This window comes from Syngnathoides biaculeatus, chromosome 14 (assembly GCF_019802595.1).
Source record: "Syngnathoides biaculeatus isolate LvHL_M chromosome 14, ASM1980259v1, whole genome shotgun sequence".
Taxonomy (NCBI): Eukaryota; Metazoa; Chordata; class Actinopteri; order Syngnathiformes; family Syngnathidae; genus Syngnathoides; species Syngnathoides biaculeatus.
Window position 1 is genome coordinate 24,396,264 of NC_084653.1, and position 23,018 is coordinate 24,419,281.

Here is a 23,018-nt window from a genome sequence, read left to right on the forward strand (position 1 = left end):
GAGGCGGGGCACACCCTGAACTGGTTTCCGGCCAATCGCAGGGCACATAGAGACAAACAACAGTCGCACTCACAATCACACCTAGGGGCAATTAAGAATGTCCAATTAAAAAACATTTTAAGAAATGTTTTAGGTAACTTTCTAACTTTAACTGTCATGTCAGTGTAACAAACAAACACGTTTAGTCTTAAACAATACATCACTCTTAAGTGTACAATCCAAGATAATAAAAATGTCTTAAAAATGAGAGTTGAGTTTAATAAGCGGAATTTATCCTTCAAGGGTGACCATTGTAGAAATGAAATTGATCCGAGAGAAGGTTTGACTTTTTGTTGAATATCTCACAAAACAAAGAGAAATAGATCCATAAATAAACGTTTAAACAGCGAGGCCCTTTTATGACGACATTTCTTTGGTGGCGTGATCACATGACGCGACCCATTTCCCAGCATTTGTGCAAAGAAACCTCAATAGTGTAGTACGAGACGATGAAAGGCTCAAATTATTGGCCAGAATTTATCAATAAACAATAAATAGTCAAAAAATGAGTGAAAAAATATCTTGAATGACGTGTGGTGGCGGCAACATCATGCTGAGTTGGAAGTAGGGCCTGAGAAAAGAGGGATGGAATCCAAGAAAATGCCAGGGAAAGCCGACTAGAACATCAGAACTTTTGGGGGGGAGGACTTTTCTTCCCTCCGATTTAACGATTTAGACTATTACAGGCCGGTTCTGACCATCTAAGTCTCAAGCCATGACAGGGTTTTGTAACCAACCACTGTATTATACTATCCATCCATTGATCCAATTTCTTCGCCGCTTATCCTCACGAGAGTCGCGCGGAGTGCTGGAGCCTGTCCCAGATGTCTCAACGGGCAGGAAGCGGTGATCCGCCGTGCCGCCATGGTCTCATTTTTATTTATTTTTTTAAGTACCACAAACATTTGAATAGGGGATGTGTAGACTTTTTCTATAAACTGCACCTGTGATGTTGGGAAATAATAGGGTTTGCGATCAGATCACCAAAGATGGCGTCTTAAAGCGGGCCAGGAGCGTGTTCGCTGAAATTTTTTTTTATTACCCTGTGTTGTTTAACAGACAATGAACAAAATAGTCTAATAATAAAAGTAGTTGAGGGCACCATATCATCAAGTCATAAATAAGTTTGAAAGAAATATAAAAAAAAAAAACATCACTCTCGCAGCTAATTGTTTTGTTTGTACGCGTCATCTCTCTCAGCACTTCTTCCTGTATGCCAAACAAACACAAAATATGAAAATATGATTGCGGTGGTTCATTTTCAGGCAGACGCAACGGAAAAGCGTGAATGGGAGCACAGTGCAATAAAAAAAAAAATAAAAATAAAATCAAATCAAAAAGTTGAAGTGAGAGAAACTCAGCCAGCAGGAAGCTGAAAGTTCCCACTCAAAGGCTGCGGCGTTGTCCCCCCCCCCCCCTCTGCCCACCCCCCTGACCGGCTCGGCGAGCGCCGTCCCACTTTGTGTGTCTTGATTGGGTTTGTGTGTCTCTTGTGTTAAAGCGTCCAAGTGCCCCCCCACCCCAACCCAACCCCCCTCCCTATATTTTTCTTTTCCACTTGGCTAGGAAGTGTTGCTGCACAGGCAGACGCACAGCTCCAGCAGGGAAAAAAATAACATAAAACAAAAACAAAACAAAAAAAAAATACTGTGGCTGTATTTTTCCGTAGTGGTGGTTGCCATGGTGAGGGAATCCCACCCCCCCCTTTTTCCTCCCCATCCCGGCACCTCCGCGACCTCACCTCCTCCCGGCAGCTCCCGTCACTCCTCGTTGGCAGGGCTCTCCTCCAGAGGCGCGATGGGGGGGAGCCCCAAGCCCGTTGCATTGTGGGACGCGCTGAGGCTGGCGACGGTGTGCAGGAGGACCAGCACCAGCAGGCAGAGTTTGAGGCGGCTGTTGCACAGTCTGCACGCCGCCGAGGAGCCCAGGGAGGTTCGGTGCTGGCACGGCGGGTGAGTTCTTTTCAGGGTCCCCCGGGAGCGGTTGTCCGATTTCAAGTCCCACCGCACGTCGCAGCACTCCGCGTCCGGGTCCGCGCCTGACGGGCGCTCCTCCGGCGACCCTGTCCGCCGGGCGCCGGGTTGGGCGGCAGGGGGAAAAACGCTCGACGTTAGTGTACATATAATACTGGATCTGCATATTTCAACAGGAAATTCTGCACTATCTAATCTATCTATCTATACACCCGCAAACCCACCCACCCATCCATCTATCTATCTATCTATCTATTGAATTTGTTAACTCATGGGTGTAAAACTAATTTTTTGTCGCGGGCGGGGCTACGTCGTATTGATAGTTTCCCTCAGAGTGCTGTGATGACTAAAACCGTCCAAATCTTTAATCGCCTCATCATATTTACATATGGAATTTGTGAACTCGTTTTGGAATCGGAAATCAAGGGTAATGGGTTTTTCGACTACTGTTGATGTTTGGTAACATAAAAATGCTTGCAATATCTCATAATTAACATTCATAATATGACAACTGGAAAATTTGGTACAGATTTTCCTTTTGCGGGCCACAATAAATCATGTAGCGAGCCAGATCTGGGCCCCGGGCCTTGAGTTTGACACCCGTGCGTTAACCCACCTACAGTATATTCAAATGCCAGGTTACTGCGTAAAGTTTCGTGCAGACACTGACCGCTATTTGGAAATGTTCATAATTTCTTGCACATTCGCAAAGATGGAACTGGAAATTTAAATATAAACAAATAGATAGATAGATATAGATAGATAGATAGATAGATAGATAGATAGATAGATAGATAGATAGATAGATAGATAGATAGATAGATAGATAGATAGATAGATAGATAGATAGATAGATAGATAGATAGATGGATAGATAGATAGATAGATAAATAATTATGAACGAAACGTTTAACCCCATAACAAAATCTCCAAAACGTGAAGCAAAATGTATTGTCCAAAGAAAACAGGATTTGAAGCCATCTGTCTTTCTACTTGTCTATCAGAAATACATCCATCCATTTTCTTTGCCGCTTATCCTCATGAGGGTCGCTGGAGCCTATCCCAGCTGTCAACTAGCAGGAGGCGGGGTACACCCTGAACTGGTCTCCAGCCAATCGCAGGGCACATGGAGACAAACAGCCGCACGCACAATCACACCTATGGGCAATTTAGAGTGTCCAATTAACGTTGCATGTTTTTTGGCATGTGGGAGGAAACTCGAGTGCCCGGAGGAAACCCACGCAGGCACGGACGGGGAGAACGTGCAGACTCCACTCAGTTAGGTCTGGGATCGAACCCGGGACCTCAGAACTGTGAGACCAACGCTTTACCAGCTGGACCACCGCGTCACCTCTATCTTGAAATCAATAAACTAAACATCCACGTTTCAAATCAACTTCAAGACATGTCAAGCGTCTCTCCCTTGACAAGTCCTAATCGCTCACAATTTACAATCAATCTTCTTTAAATCTTAAGCGATGATCCCGTGTCAGAGCAAGAAGCTTATTGATCTCCTATCACTGATTGGTCGAAAAGCAACGGCAGGTTTTTTTTTTTAATAATCGGCTTAGATTATATGGTCGGTAACGTGTAGTAATACAGGAAAACGTCGTGTATGCAAATGGCGCTGCGGGGTCGCGCTGAACCCATTTGTCACAACTCATCGTGACCAATTGAGCTGTCATTTTTTTTTTTTTTTCGTATGAGAAGTGACAACATGACAACACGCACACGCGCGTCCTGTTGATGCAGAAACGCTCTGAGCTGTGACAACTGTCGCGACCTCACTTACTGTACTTGCCCCCCCCCCAGGGGGAAAAAAAAAATTAGTTGTTATGCATGGAAAGGGAAAGTCAAGCTACGAAACAAGACAAAGTATCTTAATTTTTTTAATTTTCTAAAGCTAAAGTCCTCAAAATTGCACAGTGTAAATGATTATCTGACTAAATAGTCCAAATGGTAACTGGAGGAAAAAATAAATCACAAGCAATACGTTAACGTTATGTGTATGTATTGCCCGAATGTACATTTTTGATCATGTTATGTGATATAAATACAGAATGTAAATAAAAGTCAATCATGACGAGCGCTTGAATTGGACCTTGGAAAAGAACTGCAAAAAAATCTGCCAATGCTCGTACGCCATTCATAATTTTGTGTGTCCGCTTTTATATTTTGTTGGCTCATGTCAAGTTTTGTTATCATCATAATTCTCACCCGTCTTAGATTGGGACTGTCGTGCAATGGAAAACCCGACAGCAGTGCAAGTACCTTCGTCTTTAAAGTGGATGGAACGTCTCATTTCTAACGCAAATGATCTTATCGAGACGAAAATACATGTTCAACTGTTTCATAAAATGCATATCCTGTTCGATGTTTTTAAGCCCCCCCCCCCCCAAAAAAGGGTTTATGACTTAAAATCCGCGAACTTTGACCTAGTTTCTCTTACCTGCAAAACGACTCCTTTCGTGGGCGGACCTCTGACATCACAAAATCTGGGATGGGCTGTTTTGGAACGACGATAAACTGGGAATCTGGCCATTTGCATTTGTTTCGAGAATTCCTCAGTGATTGTAAGCTAAAACCAATCTGTAAAAATGATTTATTATTATTATTTTGATTTGATTTTATTATTATTATTAAAACTGTGCCAAACAAATGTGAGCGTTCACCTGAGATGAAACGCTGTGGCGATCCCTAATGGGACAAGCCGAAAGAAAGCGGCGTTATATTATTGTATTATTATTATTATTATATTATTACTCATTTGTGAAATTATACCAACTTAGACTACGTTATCGGCTTCTGTGTGCTTTGGTGCAATCATAAGCATGTTACACGCGAAGTAGTTGCCGGGGTTGTCGCGTACCAAATCACTAAATACACGAAGACTTCGTATATACGTTCAGAATATCGAAGCCTTTACAAGTGATCAATTTATGACTAACTTAACCTAAAAAGAACTTCACAACCGCTTAGCAATCGATATTTCCAACACGAGGCCACGATGGGTCTGACTGCTGTGTCGGCTTCTTCGTCGCCAGCTACTCCGTCTGAATTCGAACGTGCGTGCTGTCTAACTGGCTCAAATTAATAACCTTTAGCGCCTTCATAAAAGCTCGTATTCCTCACCGTTTTCGTGGGACCCTTCAGAATAATGTTCATCGCTCAAATTATGGGAAAATTCATCGCCGTTCTTACAGTGCATTCCTACCGGATCCACGCCGTTGTCACAACGTCCTACGTCACGCCCCCGATCGGCTTTTTCCGCGACGTTTCCGTCCGTTTCCGGCGGATACGGCAGTGTGCGACCATTTGTTGCAAATAATCGCAAAAAATAACAATGTTTCCTTCATAACAGATTTAAGATTCGTAGTCAGCATCAAAAGTGTATAATATGAGCAAAAAGGTGCATTGCGGTACTTCCATACCCTTTAAGTATTTCTTTCAGATATTCGCTATCCGAACTGTCATCATTAGCAGGTGTGCTTCACAGTCGCAAAGGTTTTGGGTTGAAATCTCATGCGGACATCACACCCGCTGACAAACAACCTGGGCAGCGCTGACGTTTTGATGTGACTTGACCTCCCTGTCCTCACAAAGATCATTACCCCCCCAACCCCCCACCTCGACGGCCCCGTTCAAGGGTCCAACGAGAGTGAAGAAACGGCCTCGAGGAGGCGACAAACTTGGCAGGAGGTCAATGGCGCCGTCGTGACGGCGAGGGTTAAGCGCGCCCTGAAGGACGCGGCGATGTCGGGAAGGTCGTGATGACGGCGACTTTGTGACAGTGAAGACGTCGCGACTCAAAGGAGCTTCAGGCGGACTGCGTGAGGCAAACGGGGCCGACCCGCGGCGGGAATCCTTCTCGGATCCTTTTCGTGTGGACTATATTTCCTCAAATTGTGACCTCTGTTCTTATAGACGCCAGGACAAAATGGATTCATATCCCAAAAAATGAATGCTGCAACCCGGATGAACTTCCCGTGTTGCTTAACAACAGCAAACTGCAAAAAGGGCTTTCCTTTGACTAATCATACAGGTTGACATGCTAGGCTACGGATACCGTGCCAAGAAACCTGTAGTGGCATCTGTAAAGCTGACATTTACAGGGGAGATGTGGGCACTATGCCGTTAAACAACTTTGACAAACGTGAAGTTGGGATTGCCAAAAATATTTATATTAGACTGAGCTACATGGTTAGTTTTTGATATCACGATGACTACTGCTATCCATCCATCCATTTTCTTCACCGCTTATCCTCATGAGGGTCGCGGGGACTGCTGGAGCCTATCCCAGCTGTCAACGGGCAGGAAGCGGGGTACACTCTGAATTGCTTGCCAGCCAATCGCAGGACACATATTTGACAAACAGCCGCACTCACAATCACACCTATGGGCAATTTAAGAGTGTCCAATTCATGCCAATCGCAGGACACATATTTGACAAACAGCCGCACTCACAATCACACCTATGGGCAATTTAAGAGTGTCCAATTCATGCCAATTAATGTTGCATGTTTTTGGAATGTGGGAGGAAACCGGAGTGCCCGGAGAAAACCCACGCAGACATGGGGAGAACATGCAAACTCCACACAGGCAGGTTTGGGATCAAACCCGAGGCCTCAGAACTGTGAGGTCAACGCTTTCCAGCTGGTCCACCTTGCCGCCCATGATTGTTATAATGCACTGGCAATCAAGGTTACGAGAATTACTTGATCACAATAATTTCATCATAATAAATTGGTATTTATGGTAAATATTATTATTAAAATCCTTACCACGCCTGTTACTTCCTAAGGTTGAGTAATTAAATGCCCACTAGCCACTAAATAGAGAAATATGAGATTAAAAGGAATTGCACAATTAGGGGAAAATTGAATAAAAAAAATCCATCTCACATAAAATGACAGAAAAATATAAAAATGTGAACCATTTAACACGACCAAAAACTGTATTTCTACAAAAAAAAAAAGACTTCCACCTCTTAATAAATTTCTTTTCCCTACTGTCATTAAGTAAATGCAGAACATGGCTACATACAGTGTGTGTGCAAAATTGAAGTATATAAAGCATCACGCCCCCCCCCCAAAAAAAACCCCACACATTTTTCAAATTCCCAGTCATCAAAGGATCCAATTTAACCCAAAAACTTCATACAAAAATGAATATCTCCTGCCATAACGTGTCAGCACTTTACTGCTTGTATACCTTTAAAAAAGGCACAGTATCCGTTATGTCCACCAGAGGGCGTCAGGATATGACTTCGCCACAGTGTTTGCAGCAAATGACTTTGGTCGTCCCCAACATGCACAGGCAGTAAAATCCACTTTTCTCATTCACGTGACTCAGAACCCGCGAGTTTTACAATCGATTCGGTAATCGGGCTCCATCAAGAAGTGCAGAGAAGTGCCGGCACGCCGCTGAGCCCGGAAAGAGGACGCTAACTTTGTGTTGTCGTGGTCGTGACAGGGGTCCATTGTGGACTGGCCAAAATTGTTATCGAGGTGTTTCCTTGGGGATGAGGACAACATGCAAGTGTAAAATGTGCGCTGCAAGTCCACAGAAAACCCAGCGAGAACCCCGAAACCTGTGAACTGCGAGGCCGACGAGCTAACAACATACCACCCCGTTGCATTTTCTTTTCTTTATTTTTCACCCTCTTCTTCGCGTGTCCCTCCTCTGCGCCTCTTCCAATTCGGCTCCCGTAACGTTCCTCCTCGCCAGCCGCCACACTTCATTCATACCGACTTCACACGGGAGAGCCCGAGCCCAGTTTCAAATCAGGAACCTCTCGACTGTGAAGCGGACGCGCTAACCGCAGCTCCCTTGAGCAATATGCTTAATGAAATATCACAAGGCTTCATGAATTCCAACAACGCCACGAAATATGATTCTGCAAACACCTTCCCTGTCGCCTCTCCTTTACGTTTCTATCAGAAGACTGACGAGTTTTACTTTTAGTTGGAGTTAACTCCTCTAAGTACTAGTTTGACAGTTAGGAATATTAAGGTCACTCGAGCTAATAAACGTCTTATGATGGTGAAACTAAGCGACAAATGAATTGTTGTGATATTTCCTATTGGGGGGGGGGGATGCAGTGAAATTTTCCACAGTTTTTCCAGACCGCTGTCAGTGTGACACAGTTCAAGTGATGTCTGGAAAGTATACAGTATCAGTCACTGCGATTTGACGGGCGCGTACGCGCCAGCGCACTCGCAAATCTGCACAGTCGAGCATGAAAAATCACGCGAGTAAAATTTGTTACTTTCGTCACCTTGGAAACGGTGGTCCCAGCTCTTTTCAGGTCATTGACCAAGTCCTACCGTGTAGTCCTGGGCTGATTCCTCACCTTTCTAAGGATCATTGAGACCCCACGAGGTGATATTTTGCACGGGGCTCCACTCCGATTGAGATTGACCGTCATGTTTAGCTTCTTCCATTTTCTCATGATTTGCTCCAACAGTGGACCTTTTTTCCACCAAGCTGCTTGGGAATTTCTCCGGAGCCCTTTCCAGCCATGTGGAGTTGCACAATTTTGTCTCTGGTGTCTTTGGAAAGCTCTTTGGTCTTGGCCATGTTACAGGTTTTGAGTCTTACTGATTGTATAGGGTGGACAGGTGTCTTTCTCAGGCTCACGACCTCACACGGGTGCATCTGATCCTGGATACTACATGGAGTGGAGGTGGACTTTTAAAGGCGGACTAACAGGTCTTTGAGGGTCAGGATTCTAGCTGATCGACAGGTGTTCAAATACTTATTTGCAGCTGTATCACACAAATAAATCAGTAAAAAAAAAAAATCATACATTGCGATTTCTGAATTTTTCATTTTAGATTATCTCTCTCACAGTGGACACACACCTATGATGAAAATTTCAGACCCCTCCATGATTTCCAAGTGGGAGAACTTGCAATATAGCAGGGTGTTCAAATACTTATTTTCTTCACCGGACGAGTAGATATACGTCGATGTTGAAAGACGTTGCTTATTTTGTGTAGTCTTGACCAATGTTTCCTCTAAGCTGCGCCACTGCGCAATTGCGCACTTGTCGCACACTCTCAGCGCACATGAAAACTTTTCCAGCGCAGTGAAGCACAGCCTGACGTGACAGAACAAGCTGCTGCTCAGCCTACTTCTCCTTCCTAGTTTACCTGACACCGCTCCCCTCCGCTCTTAAAGGGGCACTCTTATAATTACAAACAGAACACACACCTGCAACTTTATATCTGCGGGCATGACTGACCACGCACAGACATTTTTCAAATGTGAGTGACCGCAGTATGTCGGTCGTCTGCCGTACTTTACGAAAGATAAGCGAGAAGCGTACCTGTACATATAAAACTGGGGCTGCCTCCGTGGATGAGATCGTCGTTGTCGGGGAGGACGAAGGGGCAACGCTGCTGCACCTCCAGGCAGTGTTGCCCACAGGGGATTCTCTTGGTGCAGTGCAACTGGGTGGTCTGGAAGTACTGAGCACACAGCCACGGCTTGTACGCCAGCTGCAGGTGGGATGTGAGGGGGGGGGGGCACAGAGGAAAAACATCAGTTACTTACAATTTGATTCTGACAGTGTCAACGAGGAAGCGCAAAGATCCCCCAAGGCTTGATCCAGATTTTCTTTCATATTCCAGATAACAAAAGACAGTAAGACGTTACAACCTCGTCTGATGATAAACGGGCTTTTCCAGGAAAGTGAAGTCGGAATTTGAATGTTTGGTGTCATGGGCATGGTCTGAACACTTCCTGTAAGGGGCGTGGCCAGGCCACGGCTCTGGGCGGTGCCACCTCGGACAGCTGTCACAGCTGTGTCACATTTGGGCATTGGCCAGTTTGATGCGCGTGCTTCACCGCATTCTGGGATACTCCGCTACTGTGTGTAAGTTAGTGTAGAGCAATCCTTTGTCACAGCGAGTCTGCGCCCTTTTAGTTTGATCAAGTCTTGTTCTGCTTCTTAGTTTGTCATCGGACCTGGTTTCACGTTTTTTTTGGATCTTGGCCAGCCTAACGTTTTTGGTGCGTCTGCCTTGTTTTGAACTGCCTTTTGGTATTGACCTGTTGTTGGAATAAAACCCACTCTGAACATTATGCCTTTGCCTGGAAGTCCTGCATTTGAGTCCGCCCCCCCCCCCCCCGTGCCGGTGGTTTATGACACTTTGCTAAATCTTCAAATGAGATGTTATTTGGATGAGAACGTATAGATAGGTTTCTAATTACCGGTAGTGACACACAAGATGGCGGACAAGGGAATCTGGAGACTGTTGTGACATCATCCAAAATCCATGTATTCTCAGCAAAATGTAACAGCAACGTCCTCAAATAATAATAATAATATATCAATATATCAATCAATGGATGTTACATGATTTATAGAAGACCAATAAAATCTCTAATTAAATGAAGCAATCTAAATACATTGCATATGAAAGTACAAAAAATAAATTCACATTCGCTAAAATCTAAATACAAAAACGGTGTTGTCAAACTTTTTATGCATCCCCTCCAGAAATATTGAACTTTCCAAGTCGCATTAAAATAAACAACCTTGAAATGAAGTAACATAGGTCGTGTCAATTAAAAAAAAAAAAAGTGTAACATGATGCTTAGTTTTAACATGAAACATAAGTCATTAAAAAAGTTGATTGATTCAAATTTTCGGTCTCCCACACTCCCCTGCCACCATGCGATTCAACATTTTTCTTCTCTTTTGAATCGCGGCAGGCGGGCAAAAAAAAAGAAAAAAAAAAAAAGAAAATATGGCTTATTAAGAGGAAGTAATTGTAATTGTTGTAAATTCCCCACTGCTGCTGTCTTTGTACAACTTCATGTATTTTACGTCGGGCACCTTGTTGGGGCCCAAAGGCGTCCTCAGAAAGATTGGCAGAAATTATTGTTTGCATTTACTCGGGAGACTTCAAATGATTATTTTCTGCAACAGAAACTCAAAATAATACTTATACAGTAAGTAGTTAGCTTTTTACAAATGGGAGACAAAGTGCCGCAATCCTCCCGCCACTCAATAAAATGCGTCATTTTCGGTATGGATCAAATACTGAATATTACAGCAAGATGTTGGAGGAGCTGACATTATTAAGCAGCATTGTCTTGAAAGAAAATTTACTTTTTTAAAAATAAAACTTAACTATGCTGAAAAAATACTGTACTCGAAAAATTTACAAAAATATAGTGTACTGGAGTTGAAAATATTTAAGCTTTGTTTGAATGTTTGATACTATTGCATATTTTCATTTAAATGTAATTTGTATTTCTATTTCATTCAGTGATTCTTCCGCTTACCACTAGAGGGAGGACTCTTATTGTAGTCGTTCCCTTACTACACGGAGAATGACTGCAGTAAAACATTATTTTAACCCCCCCCCCCGAAAAAAATATATATATATAAAACAAATACATTGAATGAAATAAAAGCTACAGTAAAATAAATTAAATAAATTGCTTACAAAGGCATGGAATAAGAAGAGTCATTGAACCAAATAAGGAGACCGTTAAATTAACTTTGACAGCAACAAAGACAACAAAATCCCCTCAATGAAATCCTCCATGACAGTCAAACTAACTTGGGTCTAATGTCGATGATAATTCAAATAACATTACAGCGCAGCAATTCATATGTAATCACAACACGGCATAATTCAGACAGAACTGTTTGCAAACATGCATCTTTTTTTTTTTTTTTTTTTAACTCACCTAACAATTTGCATGCGATTTGTTTCCTCCCGCAACACGTCGGCAGGCCCACTATGTGGTATCATCATCATCACCTGCGGCAATTAGCTGCCATTTCCTGCGAGTTAAGCTAGCGCCCGCTGGGAGTTCGACGCTGCGAAACGGGAAATCGAGCGCACCCTGCCAACACCGGCGGTGCAAATGTGTTTGGAGTGGGAGTGACAGGATAATTCCTGGTTTATGGTAAATGATGCAAACAAACGGGGACTATAAATCTTCTGATTCTGGGATAGGGTGAATGGCTTCGATGTGACAAAAATAAAACGAAAAATAAATATGTTTGAAAAGGAGTGGGGGAGGGCGGTGTTTATCTTTTTTATCATCCTGTCAGTTCACTTGTGTTTAACTTTTCAGTACAATATCTATATTGCATTTAACTTCAATGTGCAAGAAATTTTAATGGATTTTTAAAAAATCTACATTTCAGTGAGTTACCACACATTACACTGGCTAAAAATAATATGTACAATTTCTAGGAATAAAACCTCAGTCCGGATTTAGATGATTCCTCACAGCTGGCCTACCAGCCAATAGGCAACTTTCTGGTTTGATAATGGACCTTCCCGACCTGTCAATCGCTCGTACAGTAATAGCCAATCAGATGGCCGCATTGTCTTAACCCCCTGGTTTGACACGCCCCTCTCGCCATATTGCCCGCAAGAAATGCCGGTTGCCAGTAGCGTGCGCTCGGAAAAGTTAATGTTAGGAAGAAAATGGTCCTCAGATGCGCTTGGGGAACGTGCAATTCTGATGGAAAATATCCTGCTCGGTGACAAGGGGCCCGCTTGATTCATTTTCCAAAGCCTAAAACACAGTTGACCAAGTGTCTAAGGCTCGCGGAGGAGCGCACCTACAACAAAATGTGGACATTATCAACAAACACAAGGCTGTATGTTCGAAGGTAAGTGAGGGAGAAGTATCTTCTCTGAGTTTGACTGAATTATTATCAGTGCTTTATAGTAAAAATTACTCACCCTGCTTTACATGCACTGTACGATTCCACTATTTTATCCTGTTGGATTTCAATATGACGTTTGTGAAGCGTCAAACTTTTTTTTGCATCGATCGCCAACGTTTCGCTGTAACTCTGACATTGCGTCCCGCTCTGTCCAAAATCTTAATTCCGTGTACATATCCTCGCGTGAAATATTTGAGACCTCTCTGTAGAACTCTCTTGGACAAGTCTGACGCATATGGCAAAAAAAAAAACATACCGCAATATTATCTGCCATTAGAGAAATTACTTCAAACCTGTTCTGTTCGGTCGCCATTTTGGAAGCTTGTGGGACATGGCAAATGTAGCTAAGGGGGGCGGAGCTTAAGATCGCCATTCGTAAAGGTCCATTGTCAACAGCCCCTGGGGTTACCACTTCTCAGAGCTCATCAGTACGGCATTGTAACATTTGTGCCAAGTAATGTTTACTGTCTGCCAACATGGATGCTAACTAGCATTAGGATTAAGCTAGCAGGACATTTTTTTTCAGGCAGTTTGGCTGTTTTAGATTACATGAGGTTAGCTACTGTGAGTTTTATATTAGTTGGACAATAAAGTTCAACTGGGAGTAACATTAAAGAGCACAAAGGCTATTTTTTTTTTTTGTTAGATGACTTGTTCTGCCGCTTACTGTAAAGTGTTGAGCTGAGTTCACTGTCACCAAAATGTGCTTGTATCTCAAGTCCACGCAGAAAAAAGTCAGGTCACCTCAATTTTATCTGGAATACGCGATAGAGAATCGACTTCAAACATGTGCTGTTCAGTCGCCATTTTGTAAGCTTGTGGGACATGGCTAAGGGGGCGGAGCTTAAGATCGCCATCGGAAAAGGTCCACTGTCCTTAATGGATCTGCATTTTATCTCGATTTGCTTCAAAACTGAATGGTTCCTCCCTCGGTACACGTAGCAAAAAAAAAAAAAAAAAAGTAACAAAAACAACCCAATTTCTTCTCCTGCCCCAAAACGACCGCCAACTGACTTTCAAAACAAAACCTCTTCGCAGGATCGGGGGCTCGAAACGAAGGCAACGTCGGCCTCCTTCCGTATGCCGCGTGACATTTTCAACGCCATCATTATTTAAACCAGCCTTTCGATAAGCGCAGTTCGCCGTCGCTGTGTGCGCGACCGACCGTGTCAACGCGCGGACGTATTTACACGCGGGGTAAAATGCCAGGCGCTGATAATAATTACGTTTGAAATCAAAAGATAAGCATGACTGCGCTGTGCACACAAATACACAACATTGGCCTTCTGCCTCGTGTGATAGCGCAGGGTGAATGTCAGAAATGTGCTTAGATGAGTCGGTGTCGCAGGTGCGTTTACGCTAATAGCCTTAAATGAATCCACGCGTGCGCACATCTTTGGCTGCTGCGTTGACATTTTCCATTTCATCTTGCCCGTTAGCGATAAAGACTCATCACGAACGTCACTGTAAATGCGTCTCGTGGAGTTTGTTTTCACGCCGACTCAGCAGAACCCCCCCCCGCCCCCGCTAAAATTAAACGCATGGACGACGATCTATTTTTGAACACACAAATCAATGAGTCCGAGGCTGAATCAGCAATTGTTGGCAACGCGCTTGGTGGCGCCGGAGGGAATTCCCCTAAATATCGCTCCAAAAATGTTTCAAGTTGTCCCAAAACAGAGGCGTGATATCACACATCGCGCGCAAGACTTACGACCTCGAGGACCTGCTTTGACCTCAAGTGGATTTTTATTTATTCGAGCAGGGGTGTCAAACTCATTTTTCTCACGGGCTACATCGTTGTTCCGGTTTCCCTTACAGGGCTGTTATGACTCTGGAACAAAAATATTTCATCATCCCATCATATTTACATCATCAATATATGAACTAGTTTTGGAATCAGAAATCAAGGGTAATGTGTTTTTCAACTACAGGTAGTCCTCGGTCTACGACTGAAATCCGTTCCTACAGCAGCGACTTGAGTCGGATTTCGACTTACGTCGGATTCCGCCATTAAAGTCAGAATTTACATCAAAATACTTTGTATAAAAAATAAAATACATTGAAATAAACAAGATGGTGTACTTAGCATTACTGATGAGCGGTGGAAGGAGAAGAAGGGGAGGCTGTGCTTAGCTATTGCCAACAGCTCAATCAGCTTTATCATTTATGATATATGACAATTTGAAATTTTGGTACAGATTTTTTTTTTTTACAAGAATCGTGGAAATTCACACTGTAGACTTGGCTTCGCGGGCCACATCAAATCATGTGGCGGGCCGGATCTGGCCCCCCGGGCCTTGACTTTGACACCCGTTCCCTAGCGCTTTCAAATATCTTTTCTTTTTCAACAAAAATTCCACAAGAGGGCATAAACGCCCATATGAATGCCAGTGACAGGCATGTCATATTTTTCACAAAAATAGCATTTTCTCAAATTTTCGGACTTTGTGTGTGGTTTACTTTTGAATTTTCTCCGTTCAACGACCATCAAATGATTAACTGAGCCTTTTTTTTTTGGTGGGGGTGGGGTGAGGGGGGCGTAAGCCTTACTCCCACGACTAAAGGGCTCCCCCACTCACTCGTACTGGTTTTCGCCATCTGGTCCAGACTTCCGGGATGTCAGGCGAGGCGATGTTGGGACGGCGGAGGCGTCCCTAATGAAGTGTCCTGCCAAGTGAGCCTTTTTTATTTTATTTTTTTTTTCGAGGGCCCACTCGAAGCGCCTCTTCGAGCATCGCTCCGGTGTTGGAGGAGCGCCGATCTATCACGCCGCCGTCGTTTCTCCAAGACGCTAATGGAGACGGCCGGCGAGAGAGATAAAAACGGCTCGGGAATCTTGTCGGGACGGAGCCGAATCGCTCATAACTTCTCTCCGCTCCATTCATCTTTTTCTTTCTTCTTTCTTTTTTCTTTTCATTTTTTTTTTTTACCGTTTTCTCAAGCAAGCGAGTTTGAGGTCAGCCAACTAGCACGCCGCCATATTTGCCGCCGTCGCCGCGCATCTTTTGCGCTGTCAGACGGCTGGGAAGTCGCTCTCAAACTCACCGGTTTGTTTATTCAACGGCGCCTCTTGTCACGTATTGATCGCCTTTATAAAATGTACAACTTTTTTTTTTTTTTTTTTTTTTTTTCCCTGTAGCTTCTATTGTTGCGAAGCCGCTGTAAAGGTCATCCACTTGGCCGGTGTTTAAAATCCAAGTCGTACGGAGAAAAGAAAGGGATTAATTAAGGCCCTGACGAGAGGCTTTTTTTATTTTTTTTTATTATCGGGAAACATTTTAAAAGCCTCATTAGTGGACACTCTTTCTCTGTTATGAAATAAATAAAATATAGATGAATGGAGCAGTGAATGCATTGCATGGAGGACGGAATTATGAAGGCGGGAGTGGCATTCATCTTCGTCTAATACGCAGCTATAGTAAGAGCCATAAACACAAATTACAGAATGTTAATTAAAAAAAACATAAAACAAAGAAATGAAAGCGATAACTACGGGGTGATGGGTGGTGACCACTTCAAACCTGCACAAATCTGAAATACCACATTTCTGATGACTAACGAACTCCGTAACTACAGAACCAACCGACCAGGAAATCGACCAATTAACAACGGGGCTGGACCCAAATGCAGGACTCCGAGACGAGGGCATGATGTTAGGCGTGGTTTATTCAAGGAACAGGGTTGTACACGGTGTAAGCAGTGCGAGAAGGCAGAGGCACAAAACGCTGAGCAAAGGCAGGATCCGAAAACGTGAAGCGAGATCTGATGACTAGGAGACAAACTAGGAAACATGAACTTGGACTTGACTATGACGGTGAAACCTAAACTAAGACAGAACTAAACCGTGGTGGCACTGAAACGCTGTGACGAGGATAGCTCAACATTACACTATTCTCAGTGGTGGAGATTCCTACTGTCAGTGAATGCAACTCACTAACTCAGGGCAACGAACTGGCAAATGCCAGTGACAAAAACTCCAAGTTAGATGCTAACTTGGAGACTAATTACTAATTATTAAGACTAATCACAGTCCCAATGTGAAGCAGCTGTGAGGGGTGACAGGTGCCACCGCCCAGAGCAGTCGCGTAGCCACCCCCCTTTTGGACTTTTTGGGACCAGAAAGACAAGCGAGACTGTAACCTCGACGTTTTTCTCGTTACGTGTCCGTTTTGAGAAATACATCTGCAACGCATCATGCACGGACAGGAAGGCTCTGACATGGAAAATAAAACAACTTCCTCTGTCCGAATGCGTCTTGTCGGGACGCATTTGTTGTGGCTTCCGATGTTCTCCGCTTGGCTCACCCGACTCCGCGATTGCATTAATTAATTACGATTAGGTTAATCAGATTGTAATTGATGGAAGACCTTTTTACTCTGCCCTGCGGTATTGGTCTTAAGTGGCCCTGCGTGCTTTCTGCCCTCTCAGCAGTTCGGGATTATTACAGTTTCTTTTTTTTTTTTTAAGGGTAGTTTTCGGAGCAGCTCGGAAGTTTTAGCACCGTGCAGGATTGTCAATGGGATGTAAATCAAACCATTAGTTTAATGTCAATCATGGACATCCTATAGTTCTATACTGAGGCGTGCAATCGTAAATGTGCTGCTCCGAAGATATTATACCGACTTTGCACCTGTTTTTTATATTGCTGAAATGGATTATTGACACAATTGATTTTTTTTTTTTTTTTTTTTTGCAAGTCGATTAAAATCCCCGCCAAGGGAACAGAAGCACATTCCCTGCAGGATGCTCCTCTTTGAAATATCCCTCCTTTGTTTTTGACACGAATCAGCCAAAGGAGGTGGGACATTTTGGTATTTACTTTCATCACAAGCTTAATCAGTGAAGACACCGTCCGCCGCGGGCGAGCGTAATTACCTTCAGACGCAGTCAGACGTTATTATGATGATGATTATTATCATTACCATTGCGGTTATTATTCGGAGAGGCCTCGCTTTTCGCCGTCTGATGAAACGAGCTGACCACTCGGGCGGCGACGCGGGTCAGATGGGAAGTTTTACGTGGTGGCACCCGGCGAAGGAACGCACACACACTCACACACACGTTTCCACTGGCGCTGCATAACCACAACCCCCCCCCCTCCCACCCCCCCGGAATTTCAAAACAGCAAAATGTGACACGACTGTCAAACATTCAATTCAAATGATAGATGTATTAAATCAATTAATTTAATGAATTAACTAGTGAACAATTATTTTATTATATTATTTTACATATTATATAATATTATTCCTAATAATTCATAAATTAATTAAATTAGTTGAAACAGTAAAAATTACAATTGGATTTACTCCTGTTACTCACTGAATACGGTCCACAAGTATATACTGAAGTCCAATAAAACATTCAATTCAAATTTTAAATCTAGTAAATTAATTAATTTAATTAATTAACAATGAATAATTATTTTATTATAATATATCATATATTATATAAGATTATTCCTAATAATTCATAAATTAGTTCAAACAGAGTAAAAATTAGAATTGGATTTACTTCTGTTACTCACTGAATACAGTCCACAAGTATATACTGAAGTCCAATAAAACATTTAATTCAAATTTTAAATTTCGTAAATTAATTAATATATTTAATTAACCAATGAATAATTATTCTATTTTGTATATTATATAATATTATTCATAATAATTAATAAATTAGTTCATAAAATTAGTTCAAACAGTAAAAAATTGAATTGGATTTACTGCCGTTCGTCACTGAATACAGTCCACAAGTATAAAATGAAGTCCAAATAAACATTAAATTCAAATTTTAAATGTATTCAATTAATTAATTAAATTTAATTGGACTTACTGCTAATTAATTAACCAATGAATAATTATTTTATCATATTATTTAAATATTATATAATATTATTCATAATAATGAATGAATTAGTTCATAAAATTAGTTCAAACAGAGTAAAAATTAGAATTGGATTTACTGCCGTTCGTCACAGAAAACAGTCCATAAATATAAACTGAGGTCCAATACACTTGCAATGCAACACTCAACAATGTCTTGTACATCAATGATTTATAAAAATGATTTTTTCTCTTTTTCTATCCATAAAATGCATGACTCAGTCATTGTATCGCCTGGCTATGACGTCACGCTATTTACGTTATTGTTATTCTCTCATAACGGCAAGCCACGTCAGAGTATGTAGATGACGTTTTTGTGACTCACGCGTCAACTCGCAGAACTTTAAACTTTTCACAATGATATAGTTATGATTAACAGCCCACCGAAAATATTCATCTGATGTTATTGGAATTTTTTTGTTATTCCGTCATATCCAAATGCAAAAAAACCCGAAACCTCACAGTGGCCATAAAAGGCTGCAGTGCGTGCTACAGCTACGGACTATCACATAAATGTATTATAAAATCACAAAAGCGGGCGTTTTAAAAGGGCCTTCTAACTATATTTGCAATTCCCACTGCACACACACATCACAAAGTCAATAAATGCAAACCAAGCATGAACTTGGAAACAATTTACTTGCGTTTGGTTGTTGCACCCACTTAACGTCATTGCAAGTGCTTGTGATGCTAACGCGTGGACGCTCATGTGTGTCATCTTAAATGGCCGACAGCTGCGTTGACAATCGCGGGGCGCTAGCACATATAAAGTAAAGCGTGCCAACTGTGTCACCAACGTGGAGAAATGCTCAAAGTCCCGTAAATTGTGGTAGAGTGTAACACAGATGAGAGCACAAAAAAACAAACAAACCCAAAACGGGATTAGCTTCCATGCTCTAGATCGTAGGTGTCAAACTCAAGGCCTGGGGGCCAGATGCACCCTGCCACTTGAGCACCTTCCATGATTTTTGCAAAAATCTGGACCCAAATTCCAGATAATAATCATAATAACAAACTTGAATGTTGCGATATTCCAAAAACTTTTTCTACAGTCACTTAAACGATACTTGAATGAAGTCATACCCTCGTCTTGTGATTTTAAAACTAGTTATCCCTCACTTAAGGAACTTGACACTTGTTAAGGAATGGTAATCAGAATCCATCCATCAATCCATTTTCTTAGCCGCTTATCCTCACCAGGGTCAGAGCATATCCCAGCTGTCAACGGGCAGGAGGCGGGGTACACCCTGAACTGGTCACCAGCCAATCGCAGGACACGTCGAGACAAACAGTTGCACTCACAATCCCCACCTAGGGGCAATTTAGAGGGTCCGATTAATGTTGCATGTTTTTGGGATGTGGGAGGAAACGGGAGGGCCCGGAGGAAAACCCACGCAGGCACGGGGAGAACACGCAAACTCCACACAGGCGGGTCTGGGATCGAACCCTGGACCTCAGAACTGTGAGGCCAACACTTTACCAGCTGATTCACCGTGCTGCCCAGAATCAGAATCACAATTATCTTTAATGGCCAGTATAATCGTAAAAAGCAAAAAGTAAGGAATATTATGTGTAACGAAAACAAAAAAATATTGTTTCGTATCACGGTACTGATGTGCAGGTATAAATGATGTTTCTGATCATAATGTGACATTTTTTAATCTCTTTGTATAATGATTTACAATATTATTTTTTGGAAAATCCACTTTTTTTCCCAAGAGGATTTGGACAATTTTTCGGGTAATGTTGAGAATTTTGCAAGCAATAATTCTTCCTTTTTCATTAGTATATATATATATATATATATATATATGGATTTCCAAACCTTTTATTATTATAGAATCACGATTTATATATTATAACTCTTGTTCTTGTAATTTTTGACAGTATTCTTGTGCAATTAGGATTTTTTTACTCATAAACAAGATTTTTTTTTTCTTCTTAATACTCCACCTTTATTATAATATTACAGCTTTCCCATTATAAAAGTTACTTTTATTTATTGCTAGATAGTAGAATTATAACTCCTACCACTGAACTGTCATTCATTTGAAATATTTGGCAAACTTTCTTGTAGCGATATCAGCAGTATCATCCTGAAGACATGCGGATTACATCCGTCACATCATTTTACAGTCTCTGGGCCACTTAAGTAAATCATTTCAGCAAATAATCAGAACCAAAATTACTAATTTTCTGAAGGTAGAAGACTTTCTTTGGGGATAGAGCGAGCTCTGGCCTCTTGCGTGACTGGTTTATTTGAAACAACCTGCACTCCCTTTTGAAAAAGTCCAACTGTGAAAAACTGAACAAGCTACGTGGACAAAGACTGGAAAAAGAAACAAAAAAACTGAAAGAAGACGTTTGCGCCCAGCGTGCCCTGCGAGCCTCGTGCGGAGTTGAAATGACGTCTGGTCACCGGTGGGCAGGAACTGTACGAGCGCTGAATTGTAAAAAGAGGCGACGGCCAGGTTGGACATGAAAAATGAAAGAAGCGAATATGCAGTCATGGCGGTGTGTTCATTATTCATGACGGGATGTCACTCAGCAACACAACGGCCGAGTCAAGGAAGGCCAAAACTCAGGTTTGAACTCATAACCCCAGAACTATGAGGCGCATGTGCTAACCACTTACACACTAGACCACCCCACACACTCAAACGTGTTATGAAATGACACCAAATTGATTGCAATAAAACCATCGCGTGACTAATAATCAGGGCTTTGCTTCAACCCTTTAGATCAGGGGTGTCAAACACATTTTTGTCACGGACTACATTGTACCTGCGATTTCCCTCAAAGGGCCGTCACGCCTGTGAAACGATAAAAATCTTTACGCATGAAATTTATGATCAGAAATCAAGGGTAATGTCTTTTTCCAACTATTTTGCTTGGTAACACAAAAATGCTTGTAATAGCTCAATGTTATCATTTATCATATGACAATTTGAAATTTTGGTACAGATTTGAAAAAAAAAAAAATCCCGGAAGTTGATACACATGATTTGCCTCCGCGGGCCACATAAAATCATGCGGCGGGCCAGATCTGGCCCCCGGGCCTTGAGTTTGACACCTGCGCTTTAGATGAATTTATTGTCATACTGTCCACATCTGACTATTAGATAAATTAGAAAAAATAAGTAAATCAAGCAAAATCAAGAGATGGCTGATTGTAGATGACCACCGTACACCAAGTACAGATTCACCAAACGAGCATCGTCGGCTTTGACTATTCTGTCGAAGGGACTCCAAACAAACCTTTTACAGCTACAATAAGGTAGGTAGGAGTCGTAAAACTACATATACTGATTATATCTATCAATGAAGCGAAAGTGGGGTCTACAGCGACGATATTTTTCCAAGCCAACAGCTCAGCTGGAGCGGGACGGGGAGCTTGTCATAAATCAATGGGAAGGTGGGAGTGGACAAAGTGAATGAAAAGTCGACTCCTCTGGGGCGCAAAAATAAAGAGCAGATGCTTGAGGCGTCGATTTAAAAACAAAACAAAACAGAAAGTAGGGGAGAGCATCTGTACAAGAATCAGCGCGTGCCTTGTAAGTACGCACTTGTGAGGTGGAACAGAAGCGACGTCGACGTCATATTTCCTTGTTGTTGCTTTAAAGCGCATCTTTGAGTCATCATGTATTTGCACCTACTTTTGCCACCTCTGGTAGTCGCTTGTAAAATACCGAAGAACTCGGAGGACAAGGTTGCTTTGAAAGTCGGCATCAAAATGCAAAGGTCACGAGGAGGCCGCGCGACGCAACGAGCTTGACGTCACGGGATGTTTGGGAATCTTCAAAGCAACAGGGGAGCCTTCGCTTTTAGTTAGATGCTAATTTTCACAAAGGAGCTTCTATCTTACAAAATAAGTCCCGTAATTCCCGGCCGAGAGAGCGCGGCTGGTTATAAGCCTCACAGAGTACATTTGTAAAGGAAATACCGCTGCTAAAGCCGCTAAAGCCGCAAGTTCCCGCATTGAAACCCAAGATATTTACAAAGAAAGACTGTACACAGAGCGCTGCACTAACGCTCACGTTGTGCTAACCATAATGCTAGCGCGGTGCTAATGCTAACGCTAATGCTAACGCTAGCGCCGCGCTAACAGTAACGCTAGCGCCACGGTAACAGGGCCGGTTAGAAAAAAAACATACTGGTAAAAATCACTGCGACACGGCAGTAGCACGCGAGCAGCGCTAACAGGGCCGGACCGGTAAAAGTCACTTCCTCGGCACATATATTATATAAAATTATGAAGACGTCGTGTGTTATATAACAGTCGCGACCTTCGTTGTTTTTCAGGAGGGGTAATCAGCGGTCATACGGCGTGACATATGACAGCACAAACTGTATTTACCGTAATTTCTGGCCTACAGAGCGCACCTGATTATAAGCCTCACCCAGTACATTAGTAAA

At 42.4% G+C, this 23,018-nt stretch overlaps 1 protein-coding gene across 3 annotated transcripts in view; it reads right to left on the reverse strand.

Moving 5' to 3' along the window:
- LOC133511776 (NALCN channel auxiliary factor 1) overlaps positions 1-23,018 on the reverse strand; it is a 102,288-nt gene that overhangs the window by 2,970 nt on the left and 76,300 nt on the right. For all 3 annotated transcript variants that reach the window (XR_009798032.1, XM_061840690.1, XM_061840689.1), the window contains exons 2-3: positions 9,343-9,514; positions 1,781-2,101 (exon numbers count right to left, since the gene is read on the reverse strand). Coding sequence is in view for 2 of the 3 variants with exons in the window: in XM_061840690.1 (XP_061696674.1) it covers positions 1,800-2,101; positions 9,343-9,514 (474 nt within the window). In the remaining variant the exon portion in view is untranslated. The remainder of the gene's footprint in view (positions 1-1,780; positions 2,102-9,342; positions 9,515-23,018) is intronic.